General features: G+C 38.7%; 1 protein-coding gene and 1 non-coding gene across 2 annotated transcripts in view; both read left to right on the forward strand.

Moving 5' to 3' along the window:
* ZSWIM6 (zinc finger SWIM-type containing 6) overlaps positions 1–9,597 on the forward strand; it is a 166,860-nt gene extending 157,263 nt beyond the window's left edge. The window contains exons 11-14 of the mRNA XM_039870000.1: positions 2,302–2,459; positions 3,080–3,243; positions 5,209–5,290; positions 6,853–9,597. Coding sequence (XP_039725934.1) covers positions 2,302–2,459; positions 3,080–3,243; positions 5,209–5,290; positions 6,853–7,715 — 1,267 coding nt within the window. The 3' untranslated portion in view covers positions 7,716–9,597. The remainder of the gene's footprint in view (positions 1–2,301; positions 2,460–3,079; positions 3,244–5,208; positions 5,291–6,852) is intronic.
* On the forward strand, positions 4,049–4,167 carry LOC120608304 (5S ribosomal RNA). The gene has a single exon (XR_005654373.1). It is a non-coding gene; the product is annotated as a 5S ribosomal RNA (ribosomal RNA).
* Positions 9,598–19,148: the final 9,551 nt, after the last annotated feature.

Raw genomic sequence — 19,148 nt, forward strand, 5'->3', positions numbered from 1 at the left:
CCTTTTCAGTAATAACAATTAGAATATGTTGTTCTCTGCCACTGACCTTTCTGTTTTCACTTTCCTTCTTACAGTCAATTCACCAAATAATTATTTTTATCACAAATTTGTTCTAGGTGATTATTTTTTAATGAATTCAAGATTATATTCTTCAGTGTTATAGGTAGCCTATTAAATTTTAAGGGCCTGAAAGGAATGGCCACCTTTCTTAGAACATGAGCTTTTTAAAAAATTTCAGCACTCCTGTGGTAAAGCGTAGATTAGATTGTGATATAGTCACCTAAAGACAAATAATAAGCATACCTAAAAGCTTGAGGTATGCTGGAAAATAATTTGATCCCATAGAAGCTTTCATCAAAGATTCTTAAGTCGGCAACCAGTGTAGTGGACTCAGAAATAAATCCTTTCCTCTGTGTGTGTAGTTTGTCTCTCTTAGGTAGACCTCTTTTTTATGCAGTGATTTGGGGGAGGTGGGGTACGGCGGGGTACCTGTGTGTTAGTGTGTTTAGAGGCTGACATTCTTTATTTTGACATACTTCCCTTGGCAACATGAAGTCTCCTTAACCATATCAGAGAAACCTTATGAAGTTCTCTCATCTATTTTTAAAATACCAAAATATAAATTTAAACTAACATAAGCAAAAGTCTGCCACTAAATTATTTCATACCACTCGGTTTGTATTTTAAAGCAAAATTTTATAAGTTCCTATTTTCTTTTTTGGAAGCTGAAATGGAAGTTGTCAGATGAAGACAGATGATCAGCTCTATACTTATTGAAATTCTAAGAATTCTGTTCTTGTGTAAAGGGGAGGATGGTAATGTTATGATGCCACCAGGTGCTATTGCTATGCTCACTGTAAAGTTTAGGAGTAAGAATAGAATAAGGTTTCTCTGTGGTTCTGGCTTATATGTGACGGTATCGGTCAGGTGGAAAGGCTTGTTTGCCCTTGGTTGCTGCCCAGGCAGTTTGTTCATTTGGTTACTAGCAGGGCACAGAATTACTTTTCCACCTCTTCTCTTCTACCTGTTGTTACTCCTTCAGCCAAAGGACTGTCGTGGAAGAGAGGTAGTGTGACCTAGTAGAGCATCTCAGAGCAGCCAGGGGAACGGGAAGGAAAAGAGACATGTGGCTTGCTTGCCGCTTAGTCCTTCTGGAAGTAGGGGCGGGGTTGCTGAGGAAGGGTGTTTTCAGCATTCATTTTCTCAACTTTCCAGGAATGTTGACTAGTCTCCTCTATAGCAACTCTGGAAAAATCTGCCTTTGAGTACAGGGTTTTTTTTAAAAAAAGGTAAATAGCAACTCCACCAAAATTCTTACTACTCAATTACCTGCATTGCCACCCTTTAATGCTAACATCTCTTTGCCCCTAGATAAAAGGAAGAGAATGAGGCCTTTTACTTTACTAGAGCAGTAACTGCTCTAGGGTGGGTCCCCAAAGTCAGCATCACACCCCGATCCTGCTAACTCCTTTTGGTCCCCAGCACTTATTCCATAGTTCTAACACTGGTATTCTTGAATGAAGGTCAGTGTTTTGATGATTGTAAAGGAATTGTTGCAGTTATAGCTACTCTACTAATCTCTTTGATACTTATAATTTGGAAGAGATCACTAAGCATGTGCTTTGTTTTTAATAATTGTTCTTTATTTGTCAACGTATTCTTATTCAAAGATTGATTGAAATGAGAAATCACACTGAATTTATGCAAGACTGTCAAGGGACAAATACATGGATCATTCGCATTCATCATCTCTGATATGATTGATAGAACATATTCTAACTACAAATTCCTGAAGTAATAAGGAACTAATTCTTTAGAAAGTATGAATAATGAAAAGGAAATCATTTTTGTTTTACTTCCCCCCTTATTTTGTGTTTTAATAAGTTAAGCTTATGCATATCAGCTATCCACTGTTGTAATCTCAGTCTCAATATTCTTTTCACTATCAGTTTTCCATTGATTCTTATTGTTTAAAGAGTGATAAGATTTTTTAAGTAGGTAAATATCAAGACTGTGTTTCAAACTTCTTTATTGTTACATATCTTAATTTCCTTGAACATGGCAATTTTCTGAATGATGTTAAAGAAAGGAAATCTCTTAGGTTTGAGTAATGAGCAATTAACAAGGTGACTTTGGCGTCCAGACAATAGAGTGTAGCTGTACCAGCTCTTCCTGCACCGAGGACCTGAACAGTTTCTCCTATCATCTACCCACTCCTCTGGCTTCTGGTCAGTCCCCGTGGCCAAGGTGATGATGGACAAGTAATAACAAGGAGCCACTTGCCTTGTCTTCTCATTATAGGTTACTAGTATTGGAATCTACTGCTCCAACGGGAGACCTCACCCGACCACACCACATTGCGTCAGTTGTTCCCAACCGATACCCTCGTTGGTTCACTCTAAGCCACATAGAATCCCAGCAGTGTGAGCTGGCATCCACCATGCTAACTGCAGCCAAAGGTACTGGGTTGTCCTGAGGCCTCATGATTATTTTGTTAGTTTGCCTTTTTTTTTAAGGGTCATTCGTGTTTACATTCAAATTCTCACTAGTGGTACTAATGTTAAGTTGTAGGGGAGACTTTTCTTTAGATGTTAGCTTATGAGGCAAAATTTGTTACTCATTTGAGCCTGGCATTTTCCTCATTTAACTGCGTCATTAAACTTCCTGCGGGCAGAGTTCAGATTTAGTTACCCTGCCATGTTGAGATTCAGAAGCAGATTAAAAAGTTAGGTTACATTTTTCTTTTCTCCCTGAAATATTCATCAAAAATATATATAAATAGAAACTAGGAGAGCTATTTGCTATCTCATGTTGGTTCTGGGTCACATGTTCTTTTAGTCATTGAGGGTGCTCTTGGTGTTTCTTTATTGTGAAGCCAAGATTCATAGACATTGCAATAACTCTAGGACACTTAGTTGTAATATATCTGTGCCCTCTGTAAACATTTCAGGTAAATTTACTTGTGTTTTATGTTTCGTTTCCTTTTTAACTTGTGTGTGTGCGCGCACGCGTGCAAGTTTGCGCGTGCACGTGATTTTTTTTGCTTTGATTTGATTTGGGTTTCTGTTGTTTGTGGCAGGCGATGTTCGGAGGCTAGAAACAGTATTAGAATCCATCCAGAAAAACATTCACTCCTCATCCCACATCTTCAAGCTTGCCCAAGATGCATTTAAAATAGCAACTCTCATGGACAGTTTGCCAGACATCACTCTTTTGAAAGTGTCTCTGGAGCTGGGTCTGCAGGTACGTGACTGGTGGTCTTTTGTGGGGTACCAAAGACTGCTAAAGACAGATACCATTTTAGGGATTTTTCTGTTTCTTTGGATTGTTTAGTGCTGGTAAATGATTCTTTGTTGCACAAGCCTGTTAGACTTTCAGGAGAGCACTGTGCTTCGGATCTGTGGTCAGTCCCAGCTGCACCAGACTGCTTCCTACAGTTCAGGGACTGTACATTTAGAATCCCTGTTTTTGTCTTCTAATAAAAAAATCATTTTCTGAATTATAGCCTTAATGTCATTGTTTCTTCTTTAATGAATGGAGAAGAATTATTGCTTGTATGAGACTTAAATAAAGCTATCATGTATAATAAAGATTCATTTGTTACGGTTAAATGTTTAGAGGAAGTGTGAATTTTTATTGATGTTTGCATTTTCATAATAGGTGGGCGGTGCTAGCTCCTTTTTATAACCCTGAGAAAATTAGGATAAGAGCCGTAATTGGGCCAGGGTCCAGTTTCAGCTTTCAGCAGGCCTGCTTAGACATGTTACCAAGGATATTTTGAATTAGTTAGCAGATAGATGTTTGCTTCCTTATCGTTTCTGAAAGGATTACTGTAGTATAAACTAGGAACTGAAAAGTTTATATTTCTACTTTTCTTGGGGAATCTCTGTTTACATTTGTTTCTCTACCCCTACACCCATAAAAGGCAGTGAAAGAAATTGTTATCCTCTAATTGCTTAAAGTATGAGGAATAGAATGCCCTGATTAGATGATTAATCTGGTTTTTTAGTTATGGATTCTCCTTAACAGAGTTTAATAAGTTTAAAGAGTCTACGGCCATGCTACCCTGAACAAGCCCGATCCCCTCTGATCTCGGAAGCTAAGCAGGGTCGGGCCTGGTTAGTACTTGGATGGGAGACCACCTAGGAAGACCAGGTGCTGTAGGCATAAAAAATAAAGGATTGTAAACTGACAGGGTCCTTGCAATCTGTGAGGTCAACCAAGGGTTGCTTCACCTAAAAAAAAAAAAAAAAAAAAGTTTAGAGAATTAGGTTACAGGAAAATGCACTGACTGCATATAATACTGTACAAGCAGAGGGTGAATAGAGGGTATATACAATGATATTTTAGAAGTTTCTTTTTTAAAATAATTCTGGTTATTTGGCTTATTTTTGTTATTTGCCTTTAAAGGTGTGATGCAGAAAAAATCATTAAGTTTTCTGGTTATTTGGAATTCTGGCAGACTTTTTGGGTAAATGGCAAATTGCTGAGAGCATATTCCCTGCCTCATTCCTTCCAGGACCCAGGAAAGAATCCCACAGGGCCTTTCCCAGGCTTTAGGAGTTATAGTTCTAGAGTTTCTGAATCTTAAAGAATGGGGGGAGCAAGAAGAAATGGATAATTTTATCTTGAGATCTCTTATTAGAAAGTAAAAAACAAAATCAAGTCACTAATGATGCCAAAGATGATTTCTTTCCATAGACCTGGGGTTATCCTTGTTATTGTCAGAAAAGAGCAACCAGAGACTGAAGGAATAACAAAAATAATTATTTTAAAATACCTCTTTGCCATCTGAGGGTTACTGGTCAGAATTAGTTCAGAGGAGCCTCAGAAATCCAGAACCATGGAATGTCAGAGCTGGGGAGGAGAAGAGAGCATGGACTGTGTGTGATGCTCCCGTCCAGGCCTCTGATTTGCAGATGAGAAAAGTAATTAATTGATGGAGTGACTTGCCCAAGATGCTACATCTGGTCAGTTGGCCCATCAGGAGTAGAATGTGGACCTCCTGTTTCTCAGGCTGGGGCAAGGCCAGCTAGGGGAGCCATGGACAAATCCTAATTCATATGCAGAGCTTTGCTCTAAATATGGCTCTCCATCTTCCTGCTAGTAGGGAGTGTGTCTAGTAGTTTATACCTTGGGATGACTTGTTTTATATTTCCACTGTCTTGGGATACTCTTCCAAAACATTTTGTTATCCTTTCTTTATAGGTTATGCGAATGACACTGTCAACCTTAAATTGGCGACGGCGGGAGATGGTGAGGTGGCTGGTAACATGTGCTACTGAAGTGGGTAGGTAAATTCTGGAGAAGGAGCTTTCCCAGGGGCCTCGTGTCAGGTTTACCTCCTCATTTACAGATATAAGAACGTTTCACTCTTCCACCCTGACTTCTCCATGACTCCTGCCTTTTCCAGCAACCTACAAGGAAGGGCTCCCTTCCTTCCAGCCTTCAGTCATACACACTTCCCAACTACCAGATACGTGGGGCTCCAACCTTGTCAAAATGCAGTCAGTCAGTGAGTACTTTTTACCCAACTCTGTCATTATGCAGGTGTTTTTAGTGACTTTTTGTGATAATCGTTTTACAGTTTTATATTAAGGGATTCCACTGTGTACCCTAGGTGGGTTGGAGCCCACCTTTGAAACTAACTTGAGACTATGGATTAGTGGCTCTGTCCATTTTAATGGAAATAATATAAGATAATGTTTTCATCATCATCTGAGGGCATATGTGATGATATCCAGCAGGGAAATGACCACCAGGTGTGGCTTAGGTGAGCTTTCAGACATGTGAGAAATTGTAACTGGCCGTGGGGAGACCGCCTGGTTGCCCATAAGCTGTTATTTGTGACCCTTGAGCTAACTATTGGCCTCTGCAGTAGTAAATCAGTACTAAAGAAAACTATTCCCAGCAGAAAGGGCAGCACAAGCAAAATGGTGGCTGTTTAAAATAAATGTTGGTTAAAATGTTTTTCTTTTTACCTGTTTGCATCAGGAAAGGATACACACCTTTTGCTAAGAAGACACTGCCACTTCAATATTTAGATACTGACACAGAAAATACTGTAAAATCATTCTTGTGATAGCATTAATCTGCAGTGGTTTATTATTTTGGGAAAAGAGAAATTTGTCTCAATATAAAAATTATGTTTAGTTTATTCAAATGATGCTTTAGTGAAGCAATACAAAGGTAATACCAAGATGAACTGCCATACAACTTGCCTACTCTGCACGGGGATGTATTCCTGATTGCTCTCTGCGGTTCAGGATTTTCCCTCACCTGAGGCGTGTTGGATATCTACTTAAAATGGTTATTCTAAAGACCTTCTCATCCATTTCCAACATCTGATTCATCTGTAGGTCTGCTTCTGTTGACTTTTTTCTCTTCATTGTGTGTTGCATTTTCCTGCTTCCTTGTGTGTCTTAATCATTTTATATCTTGTGCACTTTAAACTTATACACAAACACAAACTCCCTACTTTGCTGAGGTTTGTAGTTTTTCAGGCTCAAATGCTGTGGTGGGTAACTGACAGGAGGCCCCAGTGAACTAGAGCTCATTAGCAAAAAACCATTGTCTGAAATGGCAAGCAGCACAGTGCAAATACCAGCTACTGAGAGGATTAGTTCTTTATTACAGGAAGTTCATATTCCTTTCAGGCATTTCACTGAATAACAGTCTATAATAACCTTATTTTAAAGGATCGCTCCCAGGCACATTACCTTACAGGATTTTCTGGCCTAGCTCCTGTCCTGCGATGGTTAACAACGTAAGCATTGATGATAAAATGGAAATAAGGCAAGACCTCTAGGCAGCCTCCTTGTCAGTAATAGGGTTCGTCTGTGTTCCTCGCAGGTGTTTATGCCCTGGACAGCATCATGCAGAGCTGGTTTACGCTCTTCACTCCCACCGAGGCCACAAGTATAGTTGCAACCACCGTGATGTCCAACAGCACCATCGTCCGCCTCCACCTGGACTGCCATCAGCAGGAAAAGCTGGCCAGCAGTGCTCGGACACTCGCGTTGCAGTGCGCCATGAAGGACCCTCAGAACTGTGCCCTCTCTGCGCTGACCCTGTGTGAAAAGGACCACATAGCTTTTGAGACGGCGTACCAAATTGTTCTCGACGCTGCTACAACTGGCATGAGCTACACCCAGCTCTTTACGATAGCACGGTACATGGAGCACCGTGGGTACCCCATGAGGGCCTACAAACTGGCCACCCTGGCCATGACCCATCTCAACCTGAGCTACAATCAGGACACACACCCTGCCATTAATGACGTTTTGTGGGCCTGTGCGCTCAGCCACTCCCTTGGTAAAAATGAGCTTGCAGCTATAATACCTCTGGTGGTCAAGAGTGTCAAGTGTGCAACGGTACTGTCAGACATTTTGCGCAGATGCACTCTGACCACTCCTGGCATGGTGGGACTTCATGGAAGGAGGAACTCTGGTAAGCTCATGTCACTGGACAAAGCCCCCTTGAGGCAGCTCTTGGATGCCACAATCGGGGCCTACATCAACACAACGCACTCACGACTCACACACATCAGTCCTCGGCACTATAGTGAGTTTATAGAGTTCCTCAGCAAGGCCCGAGAGACCTTCTTAATGGCGCATGATGGACACATTCAGTTTACACAGTTCATTGACAACCTGAAACAAATCTACAAAGGCAAAAAGAAACTGATGATGTTGGTTCGGGAGAGGTTTGGTTGATAGAACTTGTATGAATGGGGGTGGGGGGGTGGGAATGGGAGGGTTGGTTTGTTTTTACTTGAGCCTGCCTTTGTACCCTTTTTAACTTAAAGAACAGAGCCACACCGGTATTATATGTGTATAGTTATATTGCGTTTGCAGACTAAATTGACATGTTGTGAAAGTTTGTGTGTTTTAATTTTCTTCCCTTTTTCTTCTTATTTTCCTTTTCTTTTATTATATTTTTTTAATTCTTTTTTTTCTTTTTTTTTGGTTTTGTATGAGAGAGAGGTTAAAAAGGTTTGGTTTACACTGAGTATATGTTGTCAAGTGGCAAAAGTCCACATAGCTCTCCTGTTTTCTGTATACGTTCACAGCCTCAAAAAAAAAAAATAATTGAAATGGCTTTAAAAACCAAACAAAACACCTCCATCCTGTGATAAGTACCTCGAATGGATTCAGCTTTACTCCTTTGTAACTCATCTTTACATTTTCAGCATATTTAAACAAACCAACAAAATGAAATACTAATAGTTAAAAGGCTGACCCACGTGGCTTTGCAGTGCTGTTCGTCCAGAAGCATGGCACACAATGCTTGTGCATGTGGAAACTTAGCGACTGTCAACATACATTCTCAGGGATTTATCAAAAAAAAAAAATTAAAAAAAGAATGAGAGCATTTATTGTACTGTATATATATTATAGTATATGTCTGAATATTGAAAATATAACATTAACTAATTTATAAAAAAATATTCTATGTAATGCAAAATACTTGAAGCTGCAGTAGCTTGGTTTTAAACAAAAACAAAAAAGCTGAGAGAAAACCTATCAGAAGGACTAAAAGTGCGCCTTGCTTCAGGGTTGGCTCAGGCGGTGAACTTCATGCTGGGCATCTATGCAGAGCCACCTTTTGGATTGCATGGTTGGACCGAGATCTATTGGGAGAAATTATATATGTATATATATACAACTTATGTATACATATATATGAATACACACAGACACAAGACACACACACACCAACAACAACCACTACACCACACATGCTTGTAACAGGCACTAGAAGAAAGAGGGACAACAAAATACACAGCCAGAGCAGCAAGCCTTAGCATTAAGAATATACAGTATGCCGGAATTGGGGTTCGTGCCTCCTAGCCTAGGAAACTTAAAAGAAATATCCTTTTGACACAAAACGCAAAATGTTTTCCACAACAATTGACATATAATACATAACGCCTTTGCAGTGAGCTAATAATAAGCTAACCTTTGTGCACAAATAACATTATATATATTATATGTCTATTCTGCATAGGTATTTTGACTTTGTGCAGGACAGAAAGTTGTGTAGGTATGACTGTTCTACTTTTCAGTTTTCTTTCTCTTTTTTTTTAAAATATATTTTATTTTCTCTAGAATTACTCAAAACAAAAGCAGCCTTCTATCTTGCCTTGTCTTAATGCTTTAAAATAACCAAACTGGAGATCTAACTACCAAACTGTTCATTATATTATTAAATACCAACTTTGGTTACAGTATAGTGTCTTTACTTTAGCTGATGGTTCTGTAACCTTGTGCTTTTTAAAGCAATTTTTATGTTTTGGTGCAAAAGTTGTCCAGTGTCTCTTGTTCCCTTCATTAGAGAACATGCTAGAGGTATGTTTGTAGGTATTTTTGTTTAGAAGAACTATTTCATGCGCTCCATTTTATTTATTATAATAGGTAAAAAGAAAAAAAAAAAGGTTGTACTTCATCACCCATGTAAACATGCTCATGAAGTTGAAAGTAATTAAGATTTGATACACTGATATCAATTTATTTATGTAACTAAATCACTGTTTTATAAACTTGTTAATGATCAACAATTTTTTGTTTTGATTAAAATTAGTTTTTTGAAAGTTGATTCTGCCTCCTTTATGGTATATATCTTATTACATTTGAATTCAGTGCTTAGACCTGGGGTTTTACTACCATCTCCAAGTGTTTATAAATAGTAAATACTTATGGTGAACAAAACTAGACGCTGGAGCTTACTGTCTGCTTAGTGGAGATGATAGACATATATCAGATAATCACAAATATCAAATATAAGACAATACCCAATTTTCTTCAGTACGTGCACTTAGTCATTCCTCCCTAATAAACTATAATTTAGTATGCTCGATACTTGATGTATTTAATAAATTCTAAGTTTATGAGACTTTTTGTGTGCATGGTTTAAAAGGAAATTGTATTATACAGGTAAATGCTACATATATGTTATAAACGTCTGTCCTACCCCATCTCCTTCGAAGATCTACTTGCAAAATGATGCAAATATGTTTTGCTTTTTGTGGGGGGTAAAAAAATTTATCATCTTAACCATTTTTAAGAGTACAGTAGTAGTAAGTATATTTATGTTTTTGTGTAACAGAGCTTCAGAACGTCACATCTCACAGAACTAAACTCTATAGCCATTAACAGCTGCCCTTTTTGCCCTTCTCACAGACCCTGATAACCACCATTGTACTTTGTATTTCTTTGAATTTGCATTTCTTCTACGAATTTGATTACTTCAGAGACCTCATTTAAGTCACAGCATTTGTCCTTTTTTTGACTGATTTCTTAGCATGGTGTCCTCAGGGTTCATCCATTTTTGTAGCATGTGACAGGATTTCCTTTGTTTGGAAAGCTGTGTAGCATTGCATTGTATATACCTACTACCTTTTGTTTATGGACTCATCCTTCGACAGTTGCTTGGGTTTGCTTCCACCTCATGGCCATTGTGAATGCTGTGAACATGGATATGCCAATGTCTCTTCAATACTCTCACTTGTAGTTACGTACCCAGAAGTAATATTGACAAATTTCTTTAAAGCTACAATTTTCAGAAAATTTAATCCCTTGACATATTTTTAAAGTTTCTTTTTTGACATCCAGTCTTAACAATAGATTCCAGATGTCAAGAGTTTAAGTCAATAGGTGGAAGTTGAAATAAATGAGCCCACGGTGACATTTTAAAATCCCATTAATGCCATTTTAGAAATAAAAATCAAAAGTATAAAAATGGTATGGGGATTGATATTTTTTTGCAAGTTTATTCTTAGTTTTTTGAAAGCAATGCTACCTAAGGGTAGATAAAAAATCACATGGGCCCATTAAAAACACTGGGACATTTTGTAATGAAGTAGACTTAAAAAGTCAAGAGGACTAGCATCAAAGGAAGATCAAAGGTGACTTGTATTAGCCAAGAGTTTGAGTTCTTCCCTGATGGAAAATTACTCTTGTATTTATTGACAATCTTTGCAGAGAGATCTTAGAGTTATTGTGGACCTTTAGAGCAGGAGACCAAGGATGACAGAGAAATGAACTTAAATTACTTTCCCATCCCCATTTTAGCCAATATTCTTGGACCACCGTGACTTTTGTTTTTTGGTTATGACTGTGATCAAGCAGACAAGAAAACTGATTTGATACGTACATGCTTTCTTACCTGCCAGTGGGCTAGTGCTAGAAGAAATCCTGAGATGATTAAAGTTTGAACAGCAGAAAGGAGAAATGGAAGAAGTAAACAAGCTTGGATAATTCAAAGGCGAGAGAATATGTTTCTAATTGGGGACCGGGCTGTAGAATTCTGCATTTCACTGTTCTGCTCTGATTTGTGATTTCATGTGAAAACAGGCTATAGTTTCAGGGGAAAATGAATGTTTCATGACTTTCAAATATTAAGTCAGTTGAAAAAATGAGTTACTACAGTCACAATATAATAGTGTAATATAGTAGCAAAGGAGAACTGAACTTTTTCTAAATGCTGAAAATTTTGTTAAATGGCAGCTGTTTCAGGAATTAATAAATAGTCAATGGGAAGATAGGAAGATGTAGAGAAAAACATTAAGTAATCCGCTACATTAAGAAATGTGACAGGTAAAATTTAAGATGAACACCGGTATGAGGACTAATTCAAGCCAGTGTAGGTAAGAGAGGTTGAAATGTGAGGTGTGTTGGAAGGATTCTGATATCTTTTGTGTGCCTGCTATGTGGTGGGCATGGTTCTAGGTGCTAAGAAGACAAGTAATGAACAAAAAACTCCTAGTCTCATGGAGCATATATTGTAAGTGGGAGGACATAAATAATGTGTGTTATAAGGAAAGGCAAGGGAAGGGGTGCTCTTCTAGGTAGAACATTTAGGGAAGACTCCTGGTATGAAATATGAACAGATACCTAAAGGAGGGAGGGGGCTGGCCATGCTGCTGTCTGGCAGGTGTGTGTTTGGGGCCGAAGGAACAGCAAGTGTGAAGACCCTGAGGTAGAGGTGTGGGCATGTGCTACCTTGTCTGAGGTCAGCAAAGGGAAGGGACTGAGGCTGTGACAGAGTGGAGGTTGGGGTGAGGGGCGGGGAGGTAGAAGGAAGTAAAGCTAAAGAGGAGGGGAGTTTGGTTGAACAGAAATTTTTTATTTTTATTCCTATAGGGTTTTATAGGTCATGGTAAAGATTTTTACTCTGTATTTGAAGGATCCAAAGTAGAAGAGTCATATGGTCCGACTTAAAGTGAGATGAGGAGCCATTCACTGACTGCTGTGTGGTTGGGAGGGCAAGAAGGAAGCAAGGAGACAAACATGGAAGCTATTAGAATAATTCAGGCAAGAAACAATGGAGCTTGGACCATGCGGTGTCAGTGGAGAGGGTGACAAATGATTAGAGCCTGCGTATCTGGCAAAGTTGAGGTATTTCCTGATATTATATGAGGCATGTGAGAAAGAGAGACATCAAAAGACTCCAAATTTAGGAGGAAGTTGCCAGTAACTGAAATGGAGATGCTGGGGAGCACATTTTACGGAGGAAGATCGGAAGTTCAGTTTTGAACACATCAAATTTGAGACACCTCTAAGACACCCAAGTGGATTTTTCAAGTAAGAGTTAGTTCAAGGAGAAAGAACAGAGCTTGATATAAAAATTTGGGAGTCTTTAGTTTTAAAATGTTAGCTATTACCATGAAACAAGGAGTGAATGAAGATAATTTGATCCACAGTAAGTCCTGAAAAAGGTTCATTTTCTCGATTGAATTTTTATTGTGACATAGAACTTTGCCAGTCTTTCCTCATCTTCCTGACCTCTAAATGGTGGCTGCTTTTGGCACTCAGTCCTCTGAGCTCTTATTATCTTTTTGTTTACATAATGACTTTATTCTTTTACAATAGTTTCTCTACAGATAGAAAAGAAGCTTCTGATACTCACACAGTTCTCCACCGGAGAGAGAAAGACTGTATTCTCTTAGTTCCAGTTTGGAAAACCCCAAGGAAGACCCCATCATGGCTTGGCCCCTGACACGGCCAGGCCGGGGGTCCTATTTATTGGGATTCCAATGAAGAGAGATTTATTTTCAACTGTACAATCAATGTCGCTGGTGTCTTCTATGCCAAGAACAATAATAGCCTGCTGAAAGGCAGCCTTATAAATATATAGCCTTACAAATAAATACTAACTACCTTATGAATATTTTAACTCTCCTACTCTGTGCTGTCTTTTGGCAAAATTTTTATACTTTCTATATTTTGGAAAATCTTGAGTTGCTTAAAATTCGGATATGGAGATAATGGTCCCTCATCTTCCCTACATCCATTTTTATAAAACTTAAAGCAGTAGTGAAATGTTACTTCCTAAATGTTCACATAAGCTGTAAAACTTGAAGCGTGTTCTGGCAATTCATGTTCATAGGTTTCATGACTCAGTGTGACCTGATATGAATCACTCCTGCACAGGGAACCCAATTCTAAAATAAGAAAGGAAAAGAAACAACCTCTCCTCTGCATCAAAGCCAAACTGGAAACATCTCTGTACTCCAGGTAGTGAGAAATATGAAGAAGGAAAAAAATCTGCTTTTTGGAAGAAATTGCTTTATTATACTGTATTAACAACAACAACAAAAAAAGTGTTCAGCTCTACTGATAAACCGTAACTTGAAAGGTGTGGGACCTTCTAACATAAGCAGGTACAAAGAAATTTTGCTTTTCCTCCATGGATTTTTTTTAACAGGCCGTCGCCTTGTAAAATGTTCCTTTAAGTAACACAAAATGTAGAAAAGATGAATTATATTTCAGGACAGTTTGAACCTTGCTTCCACTTAAGAATAGTGCAATGTGCGCATCCCCAGATACTGAAAGAATGTTAGAGACCAGTGTTAGACCACTTTGGTCCTATCAGATGGTTTTGGTTATCATCACTATAACAACATCATAATAATGGTGGCAAGCACATTTAGCACTTATTGTATGTCGAGCACTTTTCTATGGACTTTACATCAACTAATTTATTCCTCACAACAATCTTGAGGCATGCATTATTGTTATCATCCCCATTTTACTGATAAAGAAACTGAGTCACAGAAAGGTTGTCCAAAGCCACACAGCTAGCAAGTGGCAGATTCAAACCCACATAACTGGCTCCAAAGTCACACTCTTAATCATGCTCTATTGCTTCTCGTGGAATTATTGTGTTTACGGAGAATGGACTATGTTCTTAGCCCTGTAGAGGGCCCAAAAAGATAGAAGACATTGGTCTGGCCCTTAAGAAAAAAATGCTGCAAGGAATTTTAAAATGGGTGAAGCAACGTGGGTAGAACTCTTCGACAATGATCTCGAATTTCCAATTTCCACTCAATAGAACAACATGAAATGACCAATTTTGTCTTCATTTGAACCAAGAAATGCAGTTTTCTGTGCTTACATGCGGGGTGCATGTGTGCATGTGTGTTTGAAAACAAGATAGAAGTTCATCAGCTCACCTAACAGTCCAGAGGACATCCTTGTTTTTTATTTCTGGGTCAAAGTTGACTAATCCTGACCCTGCCATTGAATCGCCAGTTAGTGGTTAGGAGCAGACAGAGAAAGGGGAGAATAAGCCCATTCATTCTCTTTCACGATGACAAAATACATTTTATTATCTATGAATCATCTTGCATAGCAGTGTTTATCACGGCATAGTTCATGGACCCCGCCTACATTAGAACAACCTGAGGGGCTGTCAGACATGCTAACTCCTAGACCCCAACCCACACCCAATGATTTTGACCCTCGTAGTAAGTGACATAGGAATCTGTATAAGGAAGCTCAGTTTAAAGATCAATTTTTTACTTTCACATCCAACCTTCCCAGGTCTACATAAAGGGTCAATTATGAAACAAGATGGACTAGAAAGAGTAGGCTTGGAGTATGCACTGCTGGCCAAGCCAGACCATCCCCCATACACTGGAACCCTGCCTTCTCTATCAGCAGCTCTTCACAGGAGCACTCCTCCCTTCGTGATTCCGTGTGCCACCTAGAGAAACAGCGTCTGTGGTCGTGCGCAGGGAGTGCTGCTGCACGTAGATGCGACATATAACAAGAGAATACCCATGAGCTAGACGCTGGGTGAGCTCTCTCTAGCTGAAAACCATGAATCGAGACCAGAAAACTGTCCACAAAAGAGCTCTCTTGAAACAAAATTTTAGGGATGGCTTCCTATAACAATGCGCTAGCTGATCTATGTAGCACCTAAAAAACCCAGTGAGCTTGGAGAAAAGGAGGCAGTCAGTTTGGAAGACTTGAGCCTTCCTAAAATCACACCAAGTTGTCCAATTTCAGATGGCTCTGCCAACTCTGGTTCCCAGAGCTGAAAACTGCACCTGTGTCCACTTTTAAACTATTCAGTTGTGCCAGATGGTCAAATGCTTTTTATTTTTTACATGTCATGCCTCAAACCCTCAGGTTCTATCACTGCTGGTGAGACAAAGCCACAGAGCTTCTGTATTGGGACCCAGTAAATTTAATTTGTGGAATAAATTCCCCAAATCAATTTTGATTGCTGTCACTCTAGGAGATTTGGGGGACACAGAATTGATGATGATGTGTGAAAAACATTTCTTTAAACTGCTAGGCAGAGAATTCACACTTCAGGTCTCCTTACCCTTCCTTCAGGTCCCACTGGGTTTTCATGAATATCCTGTCAGTGGTTCAGGTGAAACAGAAATGGGGGCAATGCACTTCTCTCTATCTTGATGACCTTCTCAAGTGCCTCTTTCTCTGAGCAATTGGTCTGACAGCTCTGAAGTTTCACCACGTACTTTGTAAAGGCCATGTGTTTTTGAGGCAGTGTCTTTTTTTTTTTTCCTCTGAGGCCTTTCTGGTGGGACTTGGTCTCGCTGTGCACAAGAACCTCCATAGAGAAAGCGGGTTCCCGTATTTGTGAGGTGTTTCCAATCAGCTGTGTTTTCACACCAGGTAACATGACTTTCTGCCTTGCCGACTTGATGACTCAGGTACCCCTGTCTGACCCTGTCCAAGTGCAGTAAAGAGGAAACCGGACAAGTGCTCAGATGCTTTTAATTTAAAGAGACATTTAAAAATATTCACTCACATACACAACTTTAATCATGAGGACGATTTCTGCTGGTCTGAAATTCAGGCTGACCTGTACATAGGGATGTCCTGCAAATGTCTGGTCCAGGAAGAACTAGCCTCACTGAAAGATAAGTAATAATCAAAAAAGAAGAATAATAATAATAACCAGTACAGGATCTATACAAACGTGTGACAAGAAAAACATAAGGTGCAAGAAAAATAATTAGAAAGAGGCACCAGAAAAATATGACCATCAGTAGATGAAAATTATGACCATATCACCTTGAAGGAAAAAAAAAAAAAGAAGTTGACCTAAGACCTCAAAGCAGAAATATAAGAGCTCAGGGAAAGAAACAGCTATGATTATTGTTATTATTGTTATAATTGTCATCATCATCATCTCCTTTTTTGAATTCACAAACAGACCTTAAAATGTGCCCATTATAGTTCAGGGTGCTTTGCATGTATTAAGTCATCAATCCTTACAAGGTAGATGCTCTCATTTTACTAAATTTAAAGATGAGGTTCCAAAGTAACTTAACCAGTTACATTCTGATAAGTGAGATCAAACCTTGGTTTCAGAGCCCTCACTTTTAACCATTATACTGTATAGCCCAGTAGCAGAGAGTCCAGGGAGGAGACAAAGAGAAATAAAACTCACATTGACACACACACACACACACACACACACACACACAAGAACATTGATGAAAATACAAGAAGGACACAAAGGAGAGGATTGAAAAGTAAGCAAAATAAATTGTAAATGAAAAAAAGTTGACAAAAATGATGTGAAAATAATAAACGGGACATCAATCAAACGAGATCCACAACTAGTATCTTCATAGAAAGGAACCAAGCAAATAGAAGAAAATGAATACTCAAAAATTATTCAAGAATATTTCTAGAAGTGAAAAAGACTGAATTTCTACTATGAAAGGGCATACCATATCCCAAGAAAAACTGATACACTAAACATCAAATCATAGTAAAGTAACTAGACTTCAAAAAAAAGGAATCCTGTGAGCATTCCAACCAACAGGAGAAACATCAGACATATTAAGCTTCCCCACAATGTTTGACACATTTTCAAAATATGGAAAGACAATGTGAGGAATCCTAGATTTTCATACCCAGCAAACATGTTGATCAAGTATAAAAGCAGAAGACATTTGCAAATACATAAGACCATCAGCTCTATTGACCACTTTTTGAAGAAATTACAAGAAGGCAAATTTTTTTCAACTAAGAAATTAGTGAAGAGACCTTGGCCAAAGGAATGGTGGTGAGCATTGAATCCATATAACTGTAGGACTAAGAATCAAAACATAGGTGGAAATTATGGTTATAATACAGAATATAAGTTTCATACATCATTCCAGTGCAGAAATAGTACATTTACCAAGGTTCTGGGAGGAAAAAAGAAAACAAATACACTAATTTTCAAATATTTTAGAGCTAGAGGTCAAATGATACTTTTGAAAGTTGGTAAGTGGCAATAATATAAATATATTTAATTGCAAATAATTAGAACTATTGAATAGTTTCCAAGATACGTTGTTAATTAGAGAATATTAAAGTCGACAGGGCCCTTTAACATTTTATTTTTTCCAGGGCAAAGTATGGGCAAATAGATGGTCCTGCTTCTGAAGTCTCAGTCCCTATAGATGGAGCCTCCACACCCTCCTCAGGCTGTCCATAAATTGCAGAACCAAGCATGCCCAGGGCAAAGAGGTGTTTAAAATTGCAAGGTCTACCAGCCTGAGACTCGGTGTCACCATTTGGTTATTGGTAGAACCCAAGTCTTGAATTTTAAAGTGGTTACTAAGCCTAAGTCTTCACATTGGGCTGTAGGAGTTATGGCAGGCTTCAGCTCTATCCCTATTCCTAAACTTCTGCTGTGGTCTCATGACTCCCAGCCTCATCCTTTTTCAAGACTGAGACTGGACTTGTTCTTCTGAGTCCCCTTTCTAGAAAATGAAAGGCTAGAATTAATATATACTCAATTACAAGTCTGTATAGCAGTTTGTGACAGATATTATCTCATTTCGCCTTCATAAAAGTCTTAGAAATCGGCCCAGGATTAAGTAACTTGCTCAAGGTCACACAAGTCCAGATCTACTTGTTACTAGAGCTCTGTGCTTTCTACCATTACACATAGATGAACTTGGTTTCTTCTTCTTGGAAAAACAGTCCTAAACATTAAATTCAAAGGTATCCATTAGAGTTCAACAAGCCATGTTATTTTTTTAAAGAGTTTTATTGAGATATAATTTACATGCCATAAAATTCATCCATTTAGAGTGTACAATTCAATGGTTTTAGTATATTTTACAGAGCTGTGCAACCATCACCATAATCTTCATTTAGAATATTTTCATCACTCCAAAAAGAAACCCCATACCCATTAACAGGCACTCTCAATTCTCCCTACCCTCTGCCCTAAGTAACCACTAAGTGACTTTCTGTCTCTATAGATTTGCCTATTTTGGACATCTCATATAAATGGAATTAAATGTGGTCTTTTGTGTCTTGCTTCTTTCACTTAGTGCTGTGTTCTCAAGACTCTCCTATGTTATAGTCACCTGTTGTGTGGCTATGCCACATTTTGTTTCTCTGTTCTTCAGTAGTTGGATGCTGGGGTTGTTTCCACCTGGGCTATTATGGATAATGCTGCTATGAACATTCTTATACAATTTTTCTGTAGATACTTGTTTTTGATTCTCTTGGGTATGTACCTAGGAGTAGAATTGTTGGGTCATATAATTATCTTATGTTTAACATTTTGCAGAGCTGTCAGACTGTTTTCAAAGTGGTTACGTTATTTTACATCCCTATTTGTAATGGGGGTTAAAAGTTTATTTTGCTAATCTGTTTCTTCATCTACAAAATGGAGCTAATGCTATCCACCCACCCAGTTCTGGCTTCTGAGGCTTGAAGAATGTAACGTGTGAAGAGGGCCCACCTCTCAGACTGTGGAGTAGAGGAGTCGCTCAATAAATGAAGGCATTTAAGTCCCAAACAAAAAGCACAGATCATCGTGCAATGGTCATGAGAAGCTGTTGTATGTTCAAGGACTTCTCAGTGTTTAGTTATTTC

This window comes from Pteropus medius, unplaced genomic scaffold (genome assembly GCF_902729225.1).
Source record: "Pteropus medius unplaced genomic scaffold, Ma_sr-lr_union100, whole genome shotgun sequence".
NCBI classification, from domain to species: Eukaryota; Metazoa; Chordata; class Mammalia; order Chiroptera; family Pteropodidae; genus Pteropus; species Pteropus medius.